General features: G+C 32.8%; 1 protein-coding gene across 1 annotated transcript in view; it reads right to left on the bottom strand.

Annotated features, from left to right (window-relative positions):
* GLI3_1 (Transcriptional activator gli3) overlaps nucleotides 1–21,256 on the bottom strand; it is a 137,594-nt gene that overhangs the window by 17,003 nt on the left and 99,335 nt on the right. Inside the window, exons 4-6 of the mRNA XM_051213838.1 lie at nucleotides 20,592–20,916; nucleotides 4,137–4,744; nucleotides 571–2,513 (exon numbers count right to left, since the gene is read on the bottom strand). Coding sequence (XP_051069850.1) covers nucleotides 571–2,513; nucleotides 4,137–4,744; nucleotides 20,592–20,916 — 2,876 coding nt within the window. The remainder of the gene's footprint in view (nucleotides 1–570; nucleotides 2,514–4,136; nucleotides 4,745–20,591; nucleotides 20,917–21,256) is intronic.

Here is a 21,256-nt window from a genome sequence, read left to right as displayed (position 1 = left end):
ATTAGATTTAGGGTTTTGATAACGAACTGATATCAGCTATAATGTCAAAACTCTATTTAGCCAAATGGATGAGTGAATTTCGCGCCAAAATCCGAAATCTATTATCTTATACCTCATTGGGTCATCCATAAATTATAGTATCGCCAAATCTCTTTTTATACTTCACCAATCTAAAGAACTGCTAAGGAGGCTACAAATGTCTTCTAGACACATAGCCTAGGGTTTTTAATCCAATTTTGTAGCTCCTGCTATATGTAGGAGAAGTGAACTCCTTTCGGAAGCGATGTTTATATATTGAAGTTTTAATCTACTTTCTATGTTTAAATATTGAAACAAGCTTCCATTATTCTGATCATCAATAATTCATCTATCATTTTACTGCAAACTTGCACATTTTAGTGATTATGTTTGGTTATGTTATCTATTACAATTTCATAACTGACTCGTATACTGCTTTGATGTTTCTTATATTTCTCTTCCACACATATATATATTACTACTGTTGATCAAAGTTTGATGAAGATTCAACTAAAAAACAATACTGTTAGCTTATATGTATATACAACTTACTTTTACTAATTCATCTTGATCATCAAACTGTAATGTACAATCACCCCATCGACATGTTGTTTCAACAAAATCTGGATCACCTTCTTGTGGTACACGTCCATCATCATCTAGTTCTTCATCTTCATCTACATCTGGTTCATCAACTGAACAATGTCCAACTCCACTATTAATATTATTGTTACTAGAATCACGTGTTGAATTCTTACGACTATTAAATACATTTTGATTTTGCCATTTATGTGAATGTTCAATTGTTTTTTGTTTAAATACTCCTGTAGTAGTTGATGTTGCAGCTGTTGTTGATAATGATGATGCAACTACTGATGTCTCTGTTATCGATGTGGTTATTCCTGGAGTTATTGTCTCTAATACTGGTGTTGTACGACAAGTACGACTAAAATTTTTAATACTACGCATTTGATTCAATGTACCATCAATTTGTTTTCTTTGAGAAGATTGTTGATTTGATAAACTATTGTTATTAGAGTTATTTAATGCACAATGTTGTTTTAATAAGTCTTTTGTTAATGTTGGACATAAAAGATTATTACTTTTACCAAATAAATGATGATGATTATTATTAGTATTTTCATTCATTAATAATTTGGACATTTCACTTTTGGATAATACCGTTGAATTTAAATCGATTTGTCCAATTTTCACTCGTCCATTTCTTCGAATTGTTTCATTTGAATTGTTTTGACATCTTATAGTATTATTAGTATTATTGTTATTATGATTAAGCCATGTATGTGACCAGTCAGGTGTAGGTATTGACTCAAATGGCCAATGTAAAGGATTTGTAAATGATGAAGGCATATTACTACAATTATTGACGTCGTTATCATTATTCAAAGCAGTAGTAGATTTATTACTTAAATTGTTATGCGTTAACTGATTGTAAATTGTAGAAGAATAATTAGAAGATAACTGAAAATGTGAAGGAGTAGAGGGTATGGTTTTTCTCAATACTCCTTGTTGGATATTTTCATTATTAGTTGCATCCATACAAGTATCATTAGCATTGGTATCGTTATTATAACACTGTAACTTATTTAAAGATATATTTCGATTGTCTGTTGGGAGATTATTAGTACTACTCTTATCATTGTCAGTAGTAGTAGCAGAACTTTTATTGGTAACAGAGGAAGTTGGTTTCATAAAGCATGAAGGAACTAGATTATTATACATAGAATTGATTGATTCATTTACTTTATTATTGTTATTGCCAATAGTAAGTGTCGATGAACAGGACTCACATTCACTTGATGGATGCTGATGGAAGCTATGATTTCTACATTCACGATGAAAAGTATTCTCCAATACATGTTTATTCAATAAAGATGAATTTTCTCTCTCTGTTATGCTAGAGGTTGTAGAAGAGGCTGCCGCAGCTGCGACTGCAACTGCAGCGAAGGCCATTGCTGACTGTAAAACACTATCAGTACAATTTTTTGTTATTTCTGATGAAGATGCTGTAACACTGTTGGTAGATAATCCTAATGTTCTACATGATGGTAATATCATATTAGGAGAATTAGTTGTCGGTTTCTTCGGAACATCTATTGAACAATTGAACAGAGAATTAGGATCCGATTGTTGTTGCAATTGTTTATTTAATGAATTTGATGAGGATAAAACCGCAAGATGTCCAAAAGGTGCACGATTTAAACAACCAGTTGAACGATTACCACTACTACCACTTGTAGATGTATATCCGGAATGTTGTTGACATGTTTGTGAAGTTGACGGTAACGGTAAAGATTTATGTGAAGACGTTTGATAATTATCAAACCCACTACCTGTTGAATGTGGCGAATTAGGTGACCAAAATGGTGATCTCTCACTAAATGGAGCCGGTGGAGCAGTATGTGAAGAGTTGCCATTACTGCTTAGTGTACGACGAATATCACATGAAGCGCCAGGACTTGCACCAAGTGAAGCTTTAGTGATGGAAATGAAATAAAGAAAATAATTTTTCCCTAAGACCAGTTCTAATCATTATATTAAAAATCTAGGAAAAAATTAAAGTGATTTTAGAGGAAAACAATATATCAAATTAACTAAATAAAGCATAGAAGTACGGGTCAAATATGAATAATAGTAACAATCCTAAGTTATTATTGACTATTATCTTTCTTCAAATCTACATACTTTAAGTAACAATGAGCTAATAATCTTCGTGCAACTTGAAAAGACCTAAGGGATGATTATAAAAGACATAACCAACTATGTTCAGTTTTCGTACATTGAGTCTAATTTTCCCAACTTTAAATTATCGTAAAGAATATAAACAACAATCACTAGCATGAAATCATGTTTAGCTTATCAGTCAAAAACGAGTTGAAACAAATATACAAGTTTCACTATCAAATACTTTCAAGACATTGTCGAAGGCGATTTCTTGAACTTGTAAGGGTTTAGTTTCAGGATAATTCCTTAGGCTTCGTTTATCAGTCACCCGTTATTAAATAAACTCCAGCAGTGTACGAATTCAGAAGGCAATACGAAGCGGTAGCACAGATAACCAAGTTACAAGGACACTGGGCAAATTGAAGCAGAGAGTCTAATGTGTGCGTCCAAGCAAATACGGAGGTGGATTTATGGTCAAATCGAGGCGAAGTGAAGTACGACATAGCTAGGCAAGGCGAAGACGAAGGCAATTAATAAGATTCAATATATATATATACTTGAATAGCCATAGTGTCTTATGAATCCTATTGGAGTACCATATGACCCAACAATTCCCTCCTTTTTTTGAATATTCACATACTGTTAATTGCCTAAGATTCATAAAATATAATTCCAAAACCTCTTGATATTCATTTCTAAAATCTTAACATCAAATGTTCGATGATGAACGTCAGCATTTCAGTTGAATGCTTTTATAACATTTTCTGTTGTATAGTGATTCAGTCAAAGAAATTACTTTCGGTATTTACAATAGTTTTCATGCTAGGTAATTGGATATATCCGGTTGGGAATCCTAGATATACGTTTCATGCCAGTTAGCCCTCATCAAAAAAGCATACCTGCAATCTTAAAAGAATCAGTGCCTCTAATTTGAGTGGGACATGCATCATCCAGTTTCACAGTGTGAGATGTTAGCACTGAAGTATTCAGGCCATGAATAATCTCCAGTTGAACTGAGACGATTGCCTATTCAGTAGTGACTGATGTCATAATTTTATATTCTTTCCAATTACCTTCAACAATCTAATATCATAACTTTGCCCATACAATATCGTGTCATTCTGACTAGTGATCACACTGTAAATTAATAGGTAATCATTTGTACTTAAAAAGGTTAGATAAACATGATATTGGTCACCATCTTGGTTTATTTATCATTCTTTTGATGCCTACTAAACATCATGGGATGTTGTTTAACTAGGGATTTATGAATGCCCGTGTCTTATGAACTGCTGATATAGATTTTTTACTGTTGTCTATCTAACTGTCGACTTATTAGATATACTACATTTTATATATATTCTTAAACATTATATCAAATTCTGCTATTCAGCGTTCCAATGTTACATAATAGTACTATTATAGCAACTTACCAGCAGATAAATGACCATATGAACCTTCAGCACTTGGTCCCATACTATGTGAACCACGTATAGATTGCATGATATTCAATGAACCTTGAGAACTTCTTGTTAAACTTGATATATCAAATAATTCATTTACAGATGATTGGGAATGAGACCGTTTCTTACCTCCACGTAACATTGGAGCTGTATGATTTGGGACATATCCACTACTATGATGTCCACGATGCATAAACATTCCATAATTATTATATGTTGAATTTTGTGTGGTTGTATTACCGACATTTGAGTTCAAAACTAATGGTGGGGGTGGCAGTGGATGTTGTAAACGAGAATTTAATGATGCATAATGTAATATATTCGATTGATGCATGAAACCAATTGAATTTGTACCAGAATTTCCTGTTCTCATGTTTTCGTTCCATACTGATTTCATTGTATTATCTGAATTAGTTAATGTTGATGAATTAGTAAACCATCTACGGACAGCATTGAATGCAACGGCTGCAACCATATTAGCATCTGGAGAAGAACATTCCACTTTGTTACTACTATAAGTGTTGTTAACATTTTTAGATCGTACAGAATCCAACAATTTTTCATTTGCAAATGGTGGCCTACAGTATGAACATGCAATTAAAAAAATTGTTTTGAATCAGATATTATTTCAAATTTATAGCTGATAAGCAAAGTCCAATTGTTTAAATACTGACTATCTATTCAAACTAAATTCACTTGGTGTTGTTTTTACTAGTACCTTCTCATTGTTATTTAGGACTGCAATTGATCAGTCTCATGTTGGTATATGTAGATCCTGTGCGGATTGCCTCGATATAGCCTTAAGTCACAAGCCTTTAAAGCAAAGATAGGTAAGTGGATAACGCGATGGCGTTTGAATAAAATGGTACTGGGTTTGAGTCCCAGAGTGAACACCAACCCTGGGATGCAGGTACATCCAGCTGACAAGTCCCAAATACGACGAAACGCACTTCCTGGATTCCACTGATAGCCACTATACATCATTAAATCTCAAGTATTCAAAATAAATCAGAAGATTTCTAGATTCAATACATGCCATTGATCGTGTTATGTTCACTAATACAGAATGATTTACTTTTCAAAACTAAACTTCATTTTCATTTTAAACAACATCATCATTACTTGTATCCGGGACTACAATTTCAACAAAATATCAAAGATAAAATTTATTTAATTTTCCAACAAAACTATTCTATTCTTAATAGTTGAGATCATGAGTCATCCTATTATGGGACTCCTGAGCAGTGCGCATCCACAATCTCGCCTCATGAGATTCGAACCCAGAATCTATCAGTTTCGTGGACGAAATAGCCGTCCAGTGCTTCCAGGTTTTACATGATGGTCTAGTTTTAATTGACTCATGATCTCAACTACTAAAGTTACGATAATATCTGCAAAACACCCCTTCTGATATTCCATTTTTGTTTTGACTATTATCAGTTTAACTTTAATGTGTGGAATAGAACTTTAGAAAACACCTTCTAACTGAAAGTTCTATAAAATAACTTAAAGTAAAAATACAATGAAAATTTTAATTTTTTGTGAATCCATATTCATATAATATCTCTCAAAGGTGTATAGAGAGGTGATTAAAAAGCTTCACCTTGTAAATTTAATATTAGAATTTGAAAGGAATCACTACAAGACTTTAGATCTGTGTTTTAAACTAACCAATATTTTCAGAAGGGGTTTGTGGAGATTTTAGAAATTCCACAGATTGAAATCATAAGTCAATTGAAGCTAGACCACCATGGAAAACCTGGAAGCACTGGGCAGCCGTTTCGTCTTATTGTGGGACTCCTCAGCAGTGACTAGTGAACCAGTGGAGTTCAACCAGATCTGCTGTGAGATATCAGGTCACTGAAGACAATGGTATACGGTGGCGCAACTTCGTGGATTGGTTGAAGTTAGACATTAACACCGTTGGATGCCGGCTCAATGGGCTAGTTGGTTAAGCGCCTGGAGCGAGACTGATAGATCCTGGGTTCGAATCTCGCGGGCTGCGGGATCGTGGGTGCGCACTGATGAGGAGTCCCATAATAGGATGAAACGGCCGTTCAGTGCTTCCAGGTTTTCCATGGTGGTCTAGCTTCAATTGACTCATGATTTCAACCAATATTTATCAACAAGGGGTGTTTTTAATGTCTAGAATGATGATGCTCTCTTGAAGTTTCATGTATATTTTAGTTAAATAGATTAAAACGGATCTGTTTATAATGTAAATCATCTTTTGTGCAAATTATTATTCATTTAAATAACGCACCTGTTTAAAACAACTAATAGAGAGTTGATTGGTTCAATTCTATAAACTACTCATCAGTGCAAAATAAGAGTGAAGAAAAAACAGTAGTGCAGAAAGATTAAAACTGAATAATCGACAGTAATATGAATTGAGGTTGATCTAACTTGTCGGTATAATTTATACAAGTGATGTTATGTTTTCATTGTTAAATACTCTGAAAATTCTATTACTATACCTTATTACAATAAAGGCAAGGATTAGCAAATCAAGGAAAGCATTCCTACAGTTGAACAACAAGATACTGAATGTCCGTCAGCAACAGACCACTATGGGAGAGAACAAACTAGCTTCCAGCTGAATAGGAAATTATGAAAAGACGCTGGAGATGGATATGAGATAGATTGAGGAAATCATCAAACTGAATCACAAGGCAAGCGCTAACTTGGAATCTTGAAGGGAAACGGAAAAGTGGGAGATCAAAAAAACATTGCATCGAGAATTGGAAGCAGATACGAAAAGGATGAATGACAACTGGAAATAACCAGAAAGAACTGTCCAGTACAGAGTTGGATGGAGAATGCTGATGAGCGGCCTATGTTCTTCCACGAGAGGTGACAGGCGTAAGTAAGTAAGTATGCCTTCTTTCAAATCCTTCTAATTAATAACCATTTATTATCTATTCTAATTAACCTGAAATAAATTGCTCAGCTGTCTGTTGACTTAATGAATATTATTCAAATAATTTAACCTTTTGTTTATTATCAGATGGGTTTTGTGGATATTATAGTAATTTCAATGGTTAAGATCATGAGTCAATTGAAGCTAGACCACCATGGAAAACCTGGAAGCACTGAACGGCCGTTTCATCCTATTATGGGACTCCTCAGCAGTGCGCATCCACAACCTCGCCTCCTGGGTTCGAATCTCTCAGTAGGCGAGGTCGTGGATGCTTTTTTTATTGTTACATAAAACAAGAATCCCTAAAATCGATCAAAGAATTTATTCAGAAATTTCCACATTAACTTCTACCATAGAATGACTGATAACAGTACTTTTGACATAAAATAATATTTTAAAAATATAACCAATGTTATATAATCTACCCCCTGCATACTAACAGAAGTTATTATGGTAACTAAATGTTGTAACTATAATAATGTATAAAGTATTATAGCAACTCACGTGCAATTGAGTTTGTTCTCATTTGACTCGGTTAAGCCCTTTTGTTAACTTATTTAGCGGACAAAGTCATCCGTACTATAACAACTTATTGTACCTTTATTATTGTTGTGCTTGTATGAAATATGTATGCTTGAACATTACTTACCGCCTAAACATATATTCATTCTGCTAGCTTTATCATTAGCTGCTTAACTGATTCAATGGTCCATTCATTTCCCTATATATGTATACATGTACATCTACACTCTCGGTTCGCGGACGCATTCATTCGCCTCTGTGCTTTGTGGTCTAAGTTATCTGCTAATAAAACTGTAGTCGATGCTTCTCTTTGCCTTCTGATTTCAAACACCGTTGATGATTATATGATAACGGTTACGAGGGTGATTGGTCAACGAAGTACAACCACTACAGTATGTTTAACATGTACATATATAAATATTTCAAAAAACCCAATATATAAGAAAGTGATAAGGTATATGATGGATTAACTCTTTAATATAACTAAAATAGTAGCATAAAGTGATAAATCTTAAATTATATTAGTTGACAACATTATCTAATTCTATATTGTCAGCAACATTATATTCGTATATTTTGCCGATAACATAATGTGTTATTTAGAATAAACTAGATGAATAAAGATAGCAACAGAGATATCTTTGTAGAAAGAAAAAAAATACACTTTGGTAGCATAAAACCAAATTTAGATTTCTTATAAAATAAAAATTTAGAAAAAAATGTCTTCTTGACCACCTAAACATAACTAGTAGAAATGATTATAATGGTAACATTGCCATCTCTATTATTACTCTAAATTTTACAGTATACAATTAAAACAATGGTTTCGAGATTATCTATAAAAGTCTCTCTAGGTGTTTAAATTCAACAATATCATGGATTAATTGAAATTAACACTGTTGGATGCCGACTCAATGATCTAGAGGTTGAGCATTCGCACGTGAAACCGAAGGTCCTTGGTTTGAATCCTGCATGTGGGATCGTAAATGCACACTGTTAAAGAGTCCTATACTAAGATGAAACAACCCTCCAATACTTCCAGGTTTCCGATAATAGTCTTGCTTAGATCAACTCGTGATTTTAACTGTAAAGAAATCAAAAATATCTTTCAGAAATTAGAAAACTTATTTCACTATGTCAGTTAAACAAGTGCAATGAAGCAATCATCAATAAAGACTATTTTCACAATGTTTTTTTTGTTTCTTTCCTCTTCATATTTCAGATTTTTTACTTTTCTTATTTTTGTCTAAAAACCAAATTACAGTATTTAAATAAAAAATATAATCAGAGAGGGGTTTTGTGGATATTATAGTAATTTAATTGTTGAATTCATGAGTCAGTTGAAGCTAGACGAATATAGAAAACCTGGAAGCACTGGACAGTCATATCGTCCTAGTATGGAACTCCTCAGCAGTGTGTATCCACGATCCCGCCTCGCGAGATTCGAACCTAGGACCTATCAGTCTCGCGCGCGAGCGCATAATCACTAAACCACTGGACTGGCCGGCATCCAACGTTGTTATTGTCTAACTTCAAACAATCCATGAAGTTGCGTCAGCGGATGCGCACTGCTGAGGAGTCCCACACTAGGACGATATGACTGTCCAGTGCTTCCAGGTTTTCTATATTCGTCTAGCTTCAATTGACTCATGAATTCAACAATTAAATTACTATAATATTCACAAAACCCCTCTCTGATTACTAGAAATTGTTTGAGAAGTTTTATTAGTGCACTCGTTATTAATCTTTGAGTGGTGATCAATGTTGTGTTAGTCTTGTCTGTAATGATGGTTAAATTCTATCGATTATGTTGCACTGTGATCTCAAATCGAAATGACTCAATATCGTATGTGGTACATGTAGGTGTTTAAGTAATGGTTAAATAAAATCAATATTAAAGGCTATGAATAAATACAATATTCATTACTAATCGATGAATCATCAATTTGAGCACCTCAGTTCTATCGAAGTTTAGTTACACCTAGACTAACTCATCGGTAACGCCTCTTGATTATGATTATGAATGATAGAGGTTTGAGTTTCAAGCTTTTTAATAAACTATACAATTAAATTACAACTGCCATGTAATGCAAATTCAGAGGTTCTTACTGATTGTTTCAAACTACCCAACAACAAGTATTTTCTTACAAACTTGTTTTGGCTTTCAACAGAATATACTCAATAGAGAGTTCTATCAGTTTTTTTACCAACATCAATATGTTTAAAAATAAACGGAGGACAAGAATGTGATAAATTACCGACAAATTTATACACCTGATAAAATTTCAAGTTAAGACCTCCGTAAAGATAGTTTACTTAAAGTTTTTTCTAAGGCTGAGTGATGCTAATACTACAATTTATTAATACTGTCTATTCCTATCTTTCTCTCTCTTCTCACATTTCAATCTAACTCACATATTTCAATCAGAGTCTGTCTACAATGTGTATATTATATTCATCAATGATCATTAAAAGAAACAACAAATTGAAATCTACATCATTCAATCAAATAATATTGACAGTGTCTACTTATTATAAACTAGTAGTTACAACATTTATTCATCGTATGGAAAATAAGTACCATCTATCTATCTATATATCTGTTCTAACGTGTTAATACATTAAAACAAAAGAAGTATCATCTCTTTTTTCCTTCTCTAAACAATTTTGTTTAGATTTGATAAAAGTGTTAAGAGTAAGTTTCAATTGTCAATATTCAATAGAACTAACACAATTTATTAAATAAAGTAAACTGACTACTAAGTATCATAGTATACTTTGAACTGTTGAAAAGAATACACACACACACACACATTCAAAGTTCAATTATGATTCATTAATAAAATAGAATTATTCCAAACATCATCTTAAGAAAATACCATTTTTTAGTGATAATGAAATAATTACATTTTGATATAAAATTTCTATTGTGTATCGACAGGTCTGTGATGCTCTTAGATGTCCGGAGTTACATGTGTGTTACAATAATGGTGTTAGCGAGTTTTGAAACCTAATCCGAAAGGGTTGGACAAACTGTTTCATCACCATTGTGACTAAGATCGACGCTTGTAATTATTCCTCGTGAAAGAGAAATTTCTTGGTAAGTGGAAATCATAAGCTTACACTGATTACGTCCTTTCATTTTGTGCATACCGCCCATCGCTACTATTGATTGGATGGTTTAGTGAGGTTGTTGGAGTGACTTTGCCGCTCGACTGATACTGAGAAGATGACCTAATTCAAGTGTTTAGATGAAGTAAAAGTCGTAACAAGGTTTCCGTATGTGAACCTGAGAATGGATTATTATAATGACCCAAAAATATATAATAAAGCATGTACCTGGCTTCGTGCTGGATAGCATGTAGGCTGGTTAAGTGGTATTTACCTTAGGCTTTAACGGATATTATTTCGATGTCCGTTTCTTATAAAATACAACTATATCCAATATGTGAAGATAACCATCCTTTATCAATGTTAGATAAAAGTTATATATTTAGCATTTTAGGAAATCTTTCTCCCGTTCATTTAATATATCAGTGCTGCATAGAAGAGTGTAATTTATCCCTGGAACTTTCGTTTCGATCATCTAAAGCTATCTACATGTTTCGTCTGTGAACAATCTTTGGCAGAGCATCTGAACTTATTTGATGAAAAAAAAGTCAGATAAACTGAAAGTTACAGCTTGAAATAAAATCCTCAGTGAAAATTTTACACCTTTATTCAACGTTCACTTATTAAATGGACGGTAAATGCTAGATATTATACATATGTTGAATATTGAGAAGCAAATGTTTCATAAACTCACGAACAAGTATCCTATCCCTATCCATCTGTGCACATATTTATATATGATTAAATTACTGTTTTACATCTAACGAGTATTTAGGCTAAATAAATTATAATTTAATGAAATAGTAGACAAATTAACAAAGAAACGGTTATGTACACTAGAATAATGAGTTTATTATTTTATTTATTTTATTTGAACACGTAAATAATGGTACAAAGCGGCATCAAATACATATGCGCCACACAAGTCACTTGATTTTTATGTGAACTGTGATACTGACCGGCTGTCCAAACCGAAGCAGGTGGTTTTCTTAGGAAGCCACACCAGAAGCCTTCGGATTGGAGGTTAAATCCACAAGGCGATGGAGCAACGCCAGGAGATGCAGTCCCATGGTAGCCAGTGAGCAACGGCTGGTTCGCACACCATTTGTTCGTTCACGATCTTGGAACCCATGTGCACCATTGGTATGGAATCAGGGTTTTCCAACTCCCCTACGTGGACTCTCTGTGTCGACCAACCCAGTTAAAGCGCCGGACATTCGCCTTTCATCCACTAAACTTCGTAAATAACAGCAATGCTGCGACAAGTCAATGAGTAGGACTTCCCTGACAGTGACTGTATACGCGTGACCATGTGAGAACATTTCGAGAGGGAGAGCTTAATCCACCTACCCACCCTCGGCCATACCAGGGAATTCGGGGACAGAATAATCGATGGAACACAAATATATTTTGACTTACATCATGTCCAGATTCATTGAATAGAATTAAGTAAATTTAAATTGATTTTTAACACCTTTTTATGACCTTAGTATTTATCTAAACATTTTGATTATAATATATTGTTTTTTATTAAGCAATAAAGTTTTTTTAAAGTTTCAATCACATAAAACGATAAGAAAAACCAATTGTCTAAATAGGATCTCATAGTTTAGATGGTGGTTGGAGGTAGTCGACAGGAAATCCTGGACCCAGGTTTCTTGCAACTTGGCACTCGTCAGCAAGTTGTACCCGTATTCTTGAGGGAACTGGTGCTCCCTGGCGGATCCGATCTCGTGTCACCTAGCTTCACAGTCAGAGACGTTACCACTGAGCTATCCGAGCCGCGACCAGTTCCCTCAGGATTACAGATACACCTTGCTGACGAGTGCCAAGTAGCAGGAAACCCGGGTCCAGGGTTTCCTGTTGACTACCTCCAACCACCATCTAAATCTCAATACATAATGCTCGCAGTGTCGAGTCACCTAGGCTGGTGGCCACATTGCAACATGATCGATAGGATTCGATCTGCACTAATAAGGACTAGACAAGCATGACATTTATCACCACCCAGTGGTCAATCAATTGTGAGGATCTCATAGTTTCGTAAATATCCATAATAGTAATTCTTGTATTTAAACTTGGTTCACAATATTATTGTTACTGTTGTTATTCAAATTGAAAGTAAATGTAAATCAGAGATTTCCAATTGAATGATAACCGAAACTTTAATATAATCACATCATTCATTATGTTTAATAAATAGAATTTCTTTATTGGAAACAATTCAAATTGATCAGTAGTATTGAAGAGATGAATTCAAATGGTTATAACACTGTACACTGATTTTATTTGTTTAAAATCATAATGATAGATCAATTATCTACTCAGGGTTAAAAACGCTTTGAATTAATGCCTTATTACTTCTGAAAACCTTGGACAGTTTTTAACTATTTATTGTTGCTCAATAGTATGAAATGTATATTAACATGTACAAGAATAAGATTTCAATTTGAATTTTACTTTATTAGATGGGTTTTGTGGAGATTGTAGTAATTTCAATGGCTAAGATCATGAGTCAGTTGAAGCTAGATCACTATGGTTCGAATCTCGTGGGGTGCGGGATCGTGGATGCGCACTGCGGAGGAGTCCCACAATAGGACGAAACGCCGTCCAGTGCTTCCAGGTTTTCCATGGTGGTCTAGCTTCAACTGACTCATGATCTTAACCATTGACATTACTTTATTCTTTATTATTATTCTTTCCTACAAATTAGAGGCATATTTTTGTAAACCACAATAGACTATATTCAGCTGGTTGATCATTTAAAACTAAGAATCACAATTATATTGTTTCGTTGTGATTTGAGACTGCACAGCAGTGACCACCTACAATTGAATGTATGATCTGTGAGTCAATATACATAGATACTTCACACCTCAATTTACTTTCTCAAGGAGATGCTCTTTTTTACATCACTCTGAACGATACGTTTTTAATGCATTTACAAAAAACAAAGAAAAAAAATGTTGGGTACTTAGAATCGCACAGAAATTAATTTCAGAACGAAAAGTGTTTTCATCTGATCAGTTGTATAAATTTTCATAAAGAATTGTAATTCTTTTGTCATAGTACCAATGATTTTATATTGTATTTAAGCACTATCACTGCTGAACGGTTTTTCACTAAATTTATTTATTCTAGTTTAATCAAATACAAACTTTTCTACTGTCCAAAAATCCTAAAGAGAACTCCTTCAACCATCATCAAAAATGCACAAATAATTTATGAACAATTGTCTATGGTTGGGTACCATCAGCAATAGCCTACCGTGGGATAGAACAAACCAGCTTCGAGCTGATAATGAAACTATAAAAAAAACATTGGAAGTGGATTGGCCACACATTGAGGAAATCATCAAACTGCATTCTGTGGCAAGCCCTAATTTGGACTTCTAAAGGAAAATGAAAAAGAAGAAAGCCAAAGAACACACAACTTCAGAAATTCGAAGCGGACATGAAAATAATGAATAGCAACTGGAAACAACTGGAAAGAATTGTCCAGGACAGATTTGAATGAAGAATGATGATAGACGGTCTATCCTCCTTCACAAAGAGTAACAGACTTAATTAAAGAAGTAAATGCAAATCCTAAAGATCACATAACGATTTCAAACATTAGTTTAAAGAAAGATAACATTTACAATCTCTCAACTTAATCAATAACAAAACAGGTTCTTTAAAATTTATATAATTAAACAAATCATATTGAATTGAACAATATTAGATGAATAAAATTAGTTTGTTATTTTTCATCTATAAAAAATAAACGGGGTTAACATCTGTATCGTCAATGTATGTCTGCACACAAATTAAATGACTAAATGCACTACACTGCACTACACTACACTACACTATACTATACTATACTATACTACAGTACATTACACTACACTACACTATACTACAGTACATTACACTATACTACACTACATTTTATTCGTTAGTTAATTTCATTTTTATAAAAGAGTAGAAATTCACACTTGTATATTGCTTTTTTTTTGTTTAAATAATTTAAAAATTCATTAAAATTCAACATATGTTTTATTCAATGGACTTAAATAACACATGTCTCATTTTGTAATTATAAATAACATTAAAAGCATCTGATATTCATTCTTTTTCTTTTTCTTCTTCTTCTACTTTTTCTCCTTCTTTTTTTCTTTTTTTTCCTTTAATCTTTATAAAATGTAATTTATAGACAATATAACTATTTTCGGTATTATTCTTTTTATTCTCAATTAATTAATGATTAGAAAAATTCATTGAATACTTGATGGTAATCTCTATGTTAATAAATAGAAGAAACCAATGATAATGATTGTGAGTCAGTTGAAGCTAGACTATCATGGAAAATCGGGAAGCACTGGACGGTCATTTCGTCCACGAGACTGATAGATTCTGGTTTCGAATCTCGCGACGCGGGATTGTGGATGCGCACTGCTCAGGAGTCCCATAATAGGATGACACGGCTGTCCAGTGCTTCCAGATTTTCCATGGTGATCTAGCTTTAATTGACTCATGGTCTCAACTATTAAGAATAGAATAGTTTTGTTGGAAAATTAAATAAATTTTATCTTTGATATTTTGTTGAAATTGTAGTCCCGGATACAAGTAATGATGATGTTGTTTAAAATGAAAATGAAGTTTAGTTTTGAAAAGTAAATCATTCTATATTAGTGAACATAACACGATCAATGGCATGTATTGAATCTAGAAATCTTCTGATTTATTTTGAATACTTGAGATTTAATGATGTATAGTGGCTAGCAGTGGAATCCAGGAAGTGCGTTTCGTCGTATTTGGGACTCGTCAGCAGTGCTCATCCATATATATATATATATATATATATATATATATATATATATATATATATATATATATACTTGATAGTTCAGTTTTTCGAATTACTTATGCATAAAATGTACTGGAACCTGGCTTTACTTAACCAATACTTGCACTCAAAATGAATCCTAATAGGTGCTACAATTTACTATGATGAACTATATTTAAATCATACGAGGAATTTACCGGAAAGATTGAATACAATAAGATATATGAACAGACTATCTTTACATAAATAGAAATAACGATGTAAAGATCCATCCATATATACTAATTTAAACTAATTTGTCAAACGTTTAAATATGTGTAATTCAATATCTGTGATAAATGTTTTGTGTGTGTAGGAACATGACTAAAATTAGAAAAAAAGTTTTTAGTATGGGCTTATGAAGACTGTCGAAATTATGAACCAATCTAAGTTAAATTATTATTGAAAACTTGAAATTATTTGAAGGCTATTTCGTCACAGTATGGGACTCTTTGGCAGAGTGCATCAACGATCCTGTATGCTGGACAGAAACCTAGGTCCTTTGATCGGTAGCTATGTTACTTGATAACTGAATAAGTAATCCTATGACAGCATTGGGATTTGAATATTTTAGGGAATAAAACTAAGTTACTATGGAGTTTTATTCAAATGATATCTTAAAAAATACTCCTAATTGACTGAATTGAAACTATGTTACAGAAAAAAACTCACGTTCATAGACCTTTATGATAGGTTAATGGATTGATTTATTTTACCTTTAATTATTTACGACATATTAAGTATTAAATTTATCAACATAGACTGTTACATATAATCTAACCATTAAATAATATTAGTAGTTGAGGTCATGAGACAGTTGAAGCTAGACCAGAATGGAAAGCCTGGGTTCGAATGTCGCGAGGTGGGACCGTGGGTGGGCACTGCTGAGGAGTCCCACAATAGGATGAAACGGCCGTCCAGTACTTTTACGCTTTCCATGGTGAACTACCTTCAATTGACTCGTGATCTCAACTATTAAAATACTATAATATCCACAAAAACCCCTTCTGATATTATGCAACTAATTACTACTCTTTGTTAAAAATCTACAGAATAAAGATATTTATATGTTTCAATTATACAATACCCACTTCTGTAAATATTTAGATATGTATACATGAACTCTGATTCGTAAAATATATTTACAAACACTTCAAAACAACTAAATGACATTTGGATACTGTCTAACTAAATATTTTTTTTAAAAAAAACATGTAATGTATACTTAGTTTCAGAATAGGGGGGTGTTTGTGAATATTACAGTAATTTCAGTAGTTGAGATCACGAGTCAATTGAAGCTAGACCACCATAGAAAATCTGAAAGCACCAAACGATCGTTTCGTCCTATTGTGGGACTACTCAACAGTAGGTACGCATCCGCGATCAACGATCCACGATATGTAATTGTTTCTCCTCACAATCAGTGTCCAAATTTTAGTTTGTGAGTATCTGTGTTACATTTGTATATATACGTGGAAGATGGACAAACATAAACACCTGTTGCACATATTTTTTTATTATCTTAAAACAGGAAAAAAACAAACATAAATTTCTATGTTTATTGATTATTCCATTTGAAAAAAGGTAGGCAGGTAAGCGTTTCAAAATTTAAACCAGAACAAACAAACAAACAAACAAACAAGATCACAACACAGATAAACTAGATACTGCGTTTTTTCTTTTTTGATAAGCCTTGGTAACATAGAAAAATGAAAACGGATTTTTCTTTGTTTATTATTGAATTAGCTAATTATATAAACAATATTCTAGCAACAACCATAACAAAACTACTGTTAAAGTCTGCATTAAGAAATGATGATATAAATAAAGTAATATTTTCGTTTTAAATTAGTTGTTATCCATGAAAATATCGGAGGTAATGAATAGTGTCAGGACAGAGTGAATTGGAGAATGCTGATCGGCGGCCTATGCTCTATTGGGAGTAACAGGAGTAAGTAGGTAAGTAAGTAATGAATAGTGATTTCTTGATGTTCATTGATATGTTTAGTCAAGAATAAACGTTCATATTGTACATATTTTAAGTTAAAATCCTTAGCGTTCATGAGAAACGCAAGATCTTATAATGAAGACTTAAATGTTTTATGGAAATACATTCAGTAAATGAATATTTGCTTCTTTTTGTTCAATGTCGATGATACAAGGTAGATTGATAGAATAGTGTTGTCCAAGAGAACCATAAACAAATTATATCCAATGATCTATTATTGTACTTGATATGATTTCATAAAAGATAAGTAGTGACTTGGAGTTCTGATTGAAAAAGGTCCTGAGATTGGTTTGAACATCCATGAAAGTATCAGTATTCATAAAGTTTCATGGACACTATTGCATAATTCAGAACAGTCAGTTAAATATGAATTTGTCAGGTTAGATTTTAATGAAATAGTTAAATAGTCTCATAGAGCCAAACAATGAGTCTGTATGTTTATCTAAATGAGTTGGTCTGCACAAACAAATGTTCGGATGACTTTACTAACAACCCAGTACATTGAGTTATCGTATACATAGTCCCGTTTAATTTTATAACACATTAAAGAGTTCATAAACATTGTGAATTATTTTATATGTTAAGTTATTCTCACGTCGATAAACACTTTTACGTAGCAAAATAGTATTAATACCGTTACTAGTTCATGGGGTATCGATTCACTTAAATTAGTGAATATGTTACAACTTGATCGATGGAATTTAATTAACACTAAAGACAAGACAAACATAACATTCATTAATACTTAGTAATCAGTTAACACGAACAGTTCGTTCCAGAAGAAACATTAGTTACTTTGTAGATATGACGATGACTAAATGAGATTAAACCTAATTCCAGGACTTTCTGTCGATCTCTTACAATCATCAAATATTCCCTATTCTTTACATAAATGAAGTTAAAGTAGTCATTAGGAAGTATTGTTTTGTTATATCTCAAAAGCTGTCAGTGTCTCACGTCCTATAAAAATTGGATTCTTGTCCTAGAGAGCTGTTTGTAATCATTATTTTCCAAACACAAATGTTCCTAAAAACTTGAATAAAATCTCAGATTCATATTTTATTGATTTTTATTAGATTTTTTTTGGTGAAACTATGATTTTTGGACGACCTTTGAGCGACGCTAAAGTGACCTTGACAATGTCCACCTACTAGCTAGGACTACTTATGTCGATAGACATAAGTAGTATGTAAAACCGATTGGAAGTGGAAACGCTGACAACAGAAAGCTAAGAAGATCGAGTTGAAGAAAATAGAAAAGGAAATATAAAGAGATTTTGAGTCGGAAAAATCAAACATGAGATTATATAAGATCATATTAATGTTTTAATCTCTTCATTCACCACAAGAATCATTGAATAATCTAGTCAACTATAATAAGAACGAAAGAGATTTGAAACTCAAAGCATTGGATCAACAAAACAGATAGAAATACTTTTCATTATTGATTGACAGATATTGTTATGTGAGAAGTTTGTAGTTTCTAATCAGCTATCAAAAAGAATACATTTATAAGGTGTAATTCAATCATAAACAGAGACTTAACACACATTAATCAATGAATTTTAGATGGATGTTTTCGAAATGGACCCAGAATTCATAAGAATAGGAGCCGAAATATATGATTCAACATAATTATGATTCATGAGTAATTATATACTTAAAAGTATCAGAATAGTAAAAATAATAGCACTGCAGAATGAAAGGAGTACTATTATGGCTGCTAATAATCAGATTTAAAATAAAATGATTATGTGATTGTTATAAAAATAGTAACTGGGTGTATAGTTTTATTAAAAACATGAACTGATCTAGTTTAGACTACCATTGGGAAGCTGGAGACATTGTACGACCATTTCTCCTTATTATGACACTCCCATTTACGATCCCGCAAGCAGAAATTAAATCTATTCTGTCTTTCTGTACATGTGGGTCAGGTCAAGAACGTTTGATAGTGATTGTTTCTGCATAACAGGGTGAAATCAGTATTGATTGTTTATTAACTATTTCGAACGCATTGCATTTATATGCACTATTCAACATGAACCAGAAGACTGAATATATGAATACTTTACCGCCTTTCAGGCATAGGTTCCTATAAACGTGTTCAGATAACCTGGCAGAAACGTTTCTCTTTGTCATTTCTGAATATTTACTGCGCCAGGTATATATAAATTCAGGTATGTAACTGAAGGTGACTTCAAAGGGCATTGGACTATCTTTGACTATTTTAAAGGACATTTGGTCTTATATAATGAAACTAGCAATGTGCCCTTGAATCTTCCATCTGTTCTTCCTGAAATCTCGTCTCCTTTTAAACAGAAGGCATTTGGGTACCCATTCGTTATTAATTTTTCTTCGCTAACGTCTAATTTGTCACTTAATTTGTTGTTTTGAATATAATATTTTAGCTAATAAAGAGATCGTTTTGACCAAACATAATTTGTAACTTGCGGAACGAAAGCTGTTACAGTTCAAACAATTTTCTTTCCTATAAATACTCTATTCAGTAGTCTTATAATTCCTTTATCTTCAGCCATTCTTCTTGGTCATTTATATATTTACAGTGAAAGCGCAAACACATTAAAATTGAAGTCTATATTTGATATAAAAGAAATATATGATTCATATATAAATGTCATATTAGTGAAATCCCTGAATGTTTTGATGATGAACTATGACTACGGACCACTTCAATACGCATATACTAATTAATTGCTCTTGTCAACCCGATTACATAACTTTTTCCAAACGTAACAAAAATCATCAACTCAATCCTATCTGGAGTTTCTATTTGTTGTCTAGAGAGTTAATAAAGGCTTTATCACTAAACCAATCAGTTTGAAAAAAATTAACACCAAATGTATCATGTTACTATGGTAATGGATTGTTTTAGTGACTTCATTATACACGACACTGTTTCCAATTTTCCCGTAAAAAACAGAGCATAAAAGTTAACCCAGAAACAATTCGAAAAAACGAGATTAATAACTTACAAATTATGATGGTTCGTTTGATTAATTTCATCATCTACCATATTGTTGGTAGGAAGTGCGGATTTGAAGTCATAATTATTACTGTTATTACTTATTAGTTGATTTCTGAAATCTTCTTGCCTGGTATCAGTGTTTGTGTTAATTCCTTGAATGAATCGATCATTATTAGCTGATGAATGCCTCATTGAAGGTGGCCATTCATAACGGCCATCATGTGTAGCGGAGATTGGTAGAAATGGAATTGTATTTCCAGGCATTGTTTGAAAATTATTATTACCGCCTTCTAAACTTGATGCATTCGTCAAAGGTATTGATCTTCTAGGATCTTTAAAACAGAAAAGAAGTTGACGTTTAGTGTACAAAAAAGACATTGTAAACCGTAGAATAAAATTTCTAAACCTAATGTCCTATTACTAAGAGAGAAAATTTTAGGTAATGGAATAATTGACTAGCTAACTGAATATATTACCATTCAGGTAAATTAAAATCGAGGTTTTCAGTCTTCGTGGAATAACCATAGCCTGATAATCACCAAAAGATCTGAAGCATTGGACAGTTGTTTCCTCCCAGGACAGGGCTCTTCATTAGTACATATCTACGACTCCACAGAAGATGGGACCGAGGACGTTTGATTTCTTTACAATCATCTCATTTCTAGATCACAT

Source organism: Schistosoma haematobium, chromosome 3 (assembly GCF_000699445.3).
Source record: "Schistosoma haematobium chromosome 3, whole genome shotgun sequence".
In the NCBI taxonomy this organism is placed as follows: Eukaryota; Metazoa; Platyhelminthes; class Trematoda; order Strigeidida; family Schistosomatidae; genus Schistosoma; species Schistosoma haematobium.
Note: the sequence above shows the minus strand (reverse complement) of the source record. Positions and strands in the feature narration are given on the sequence as shown.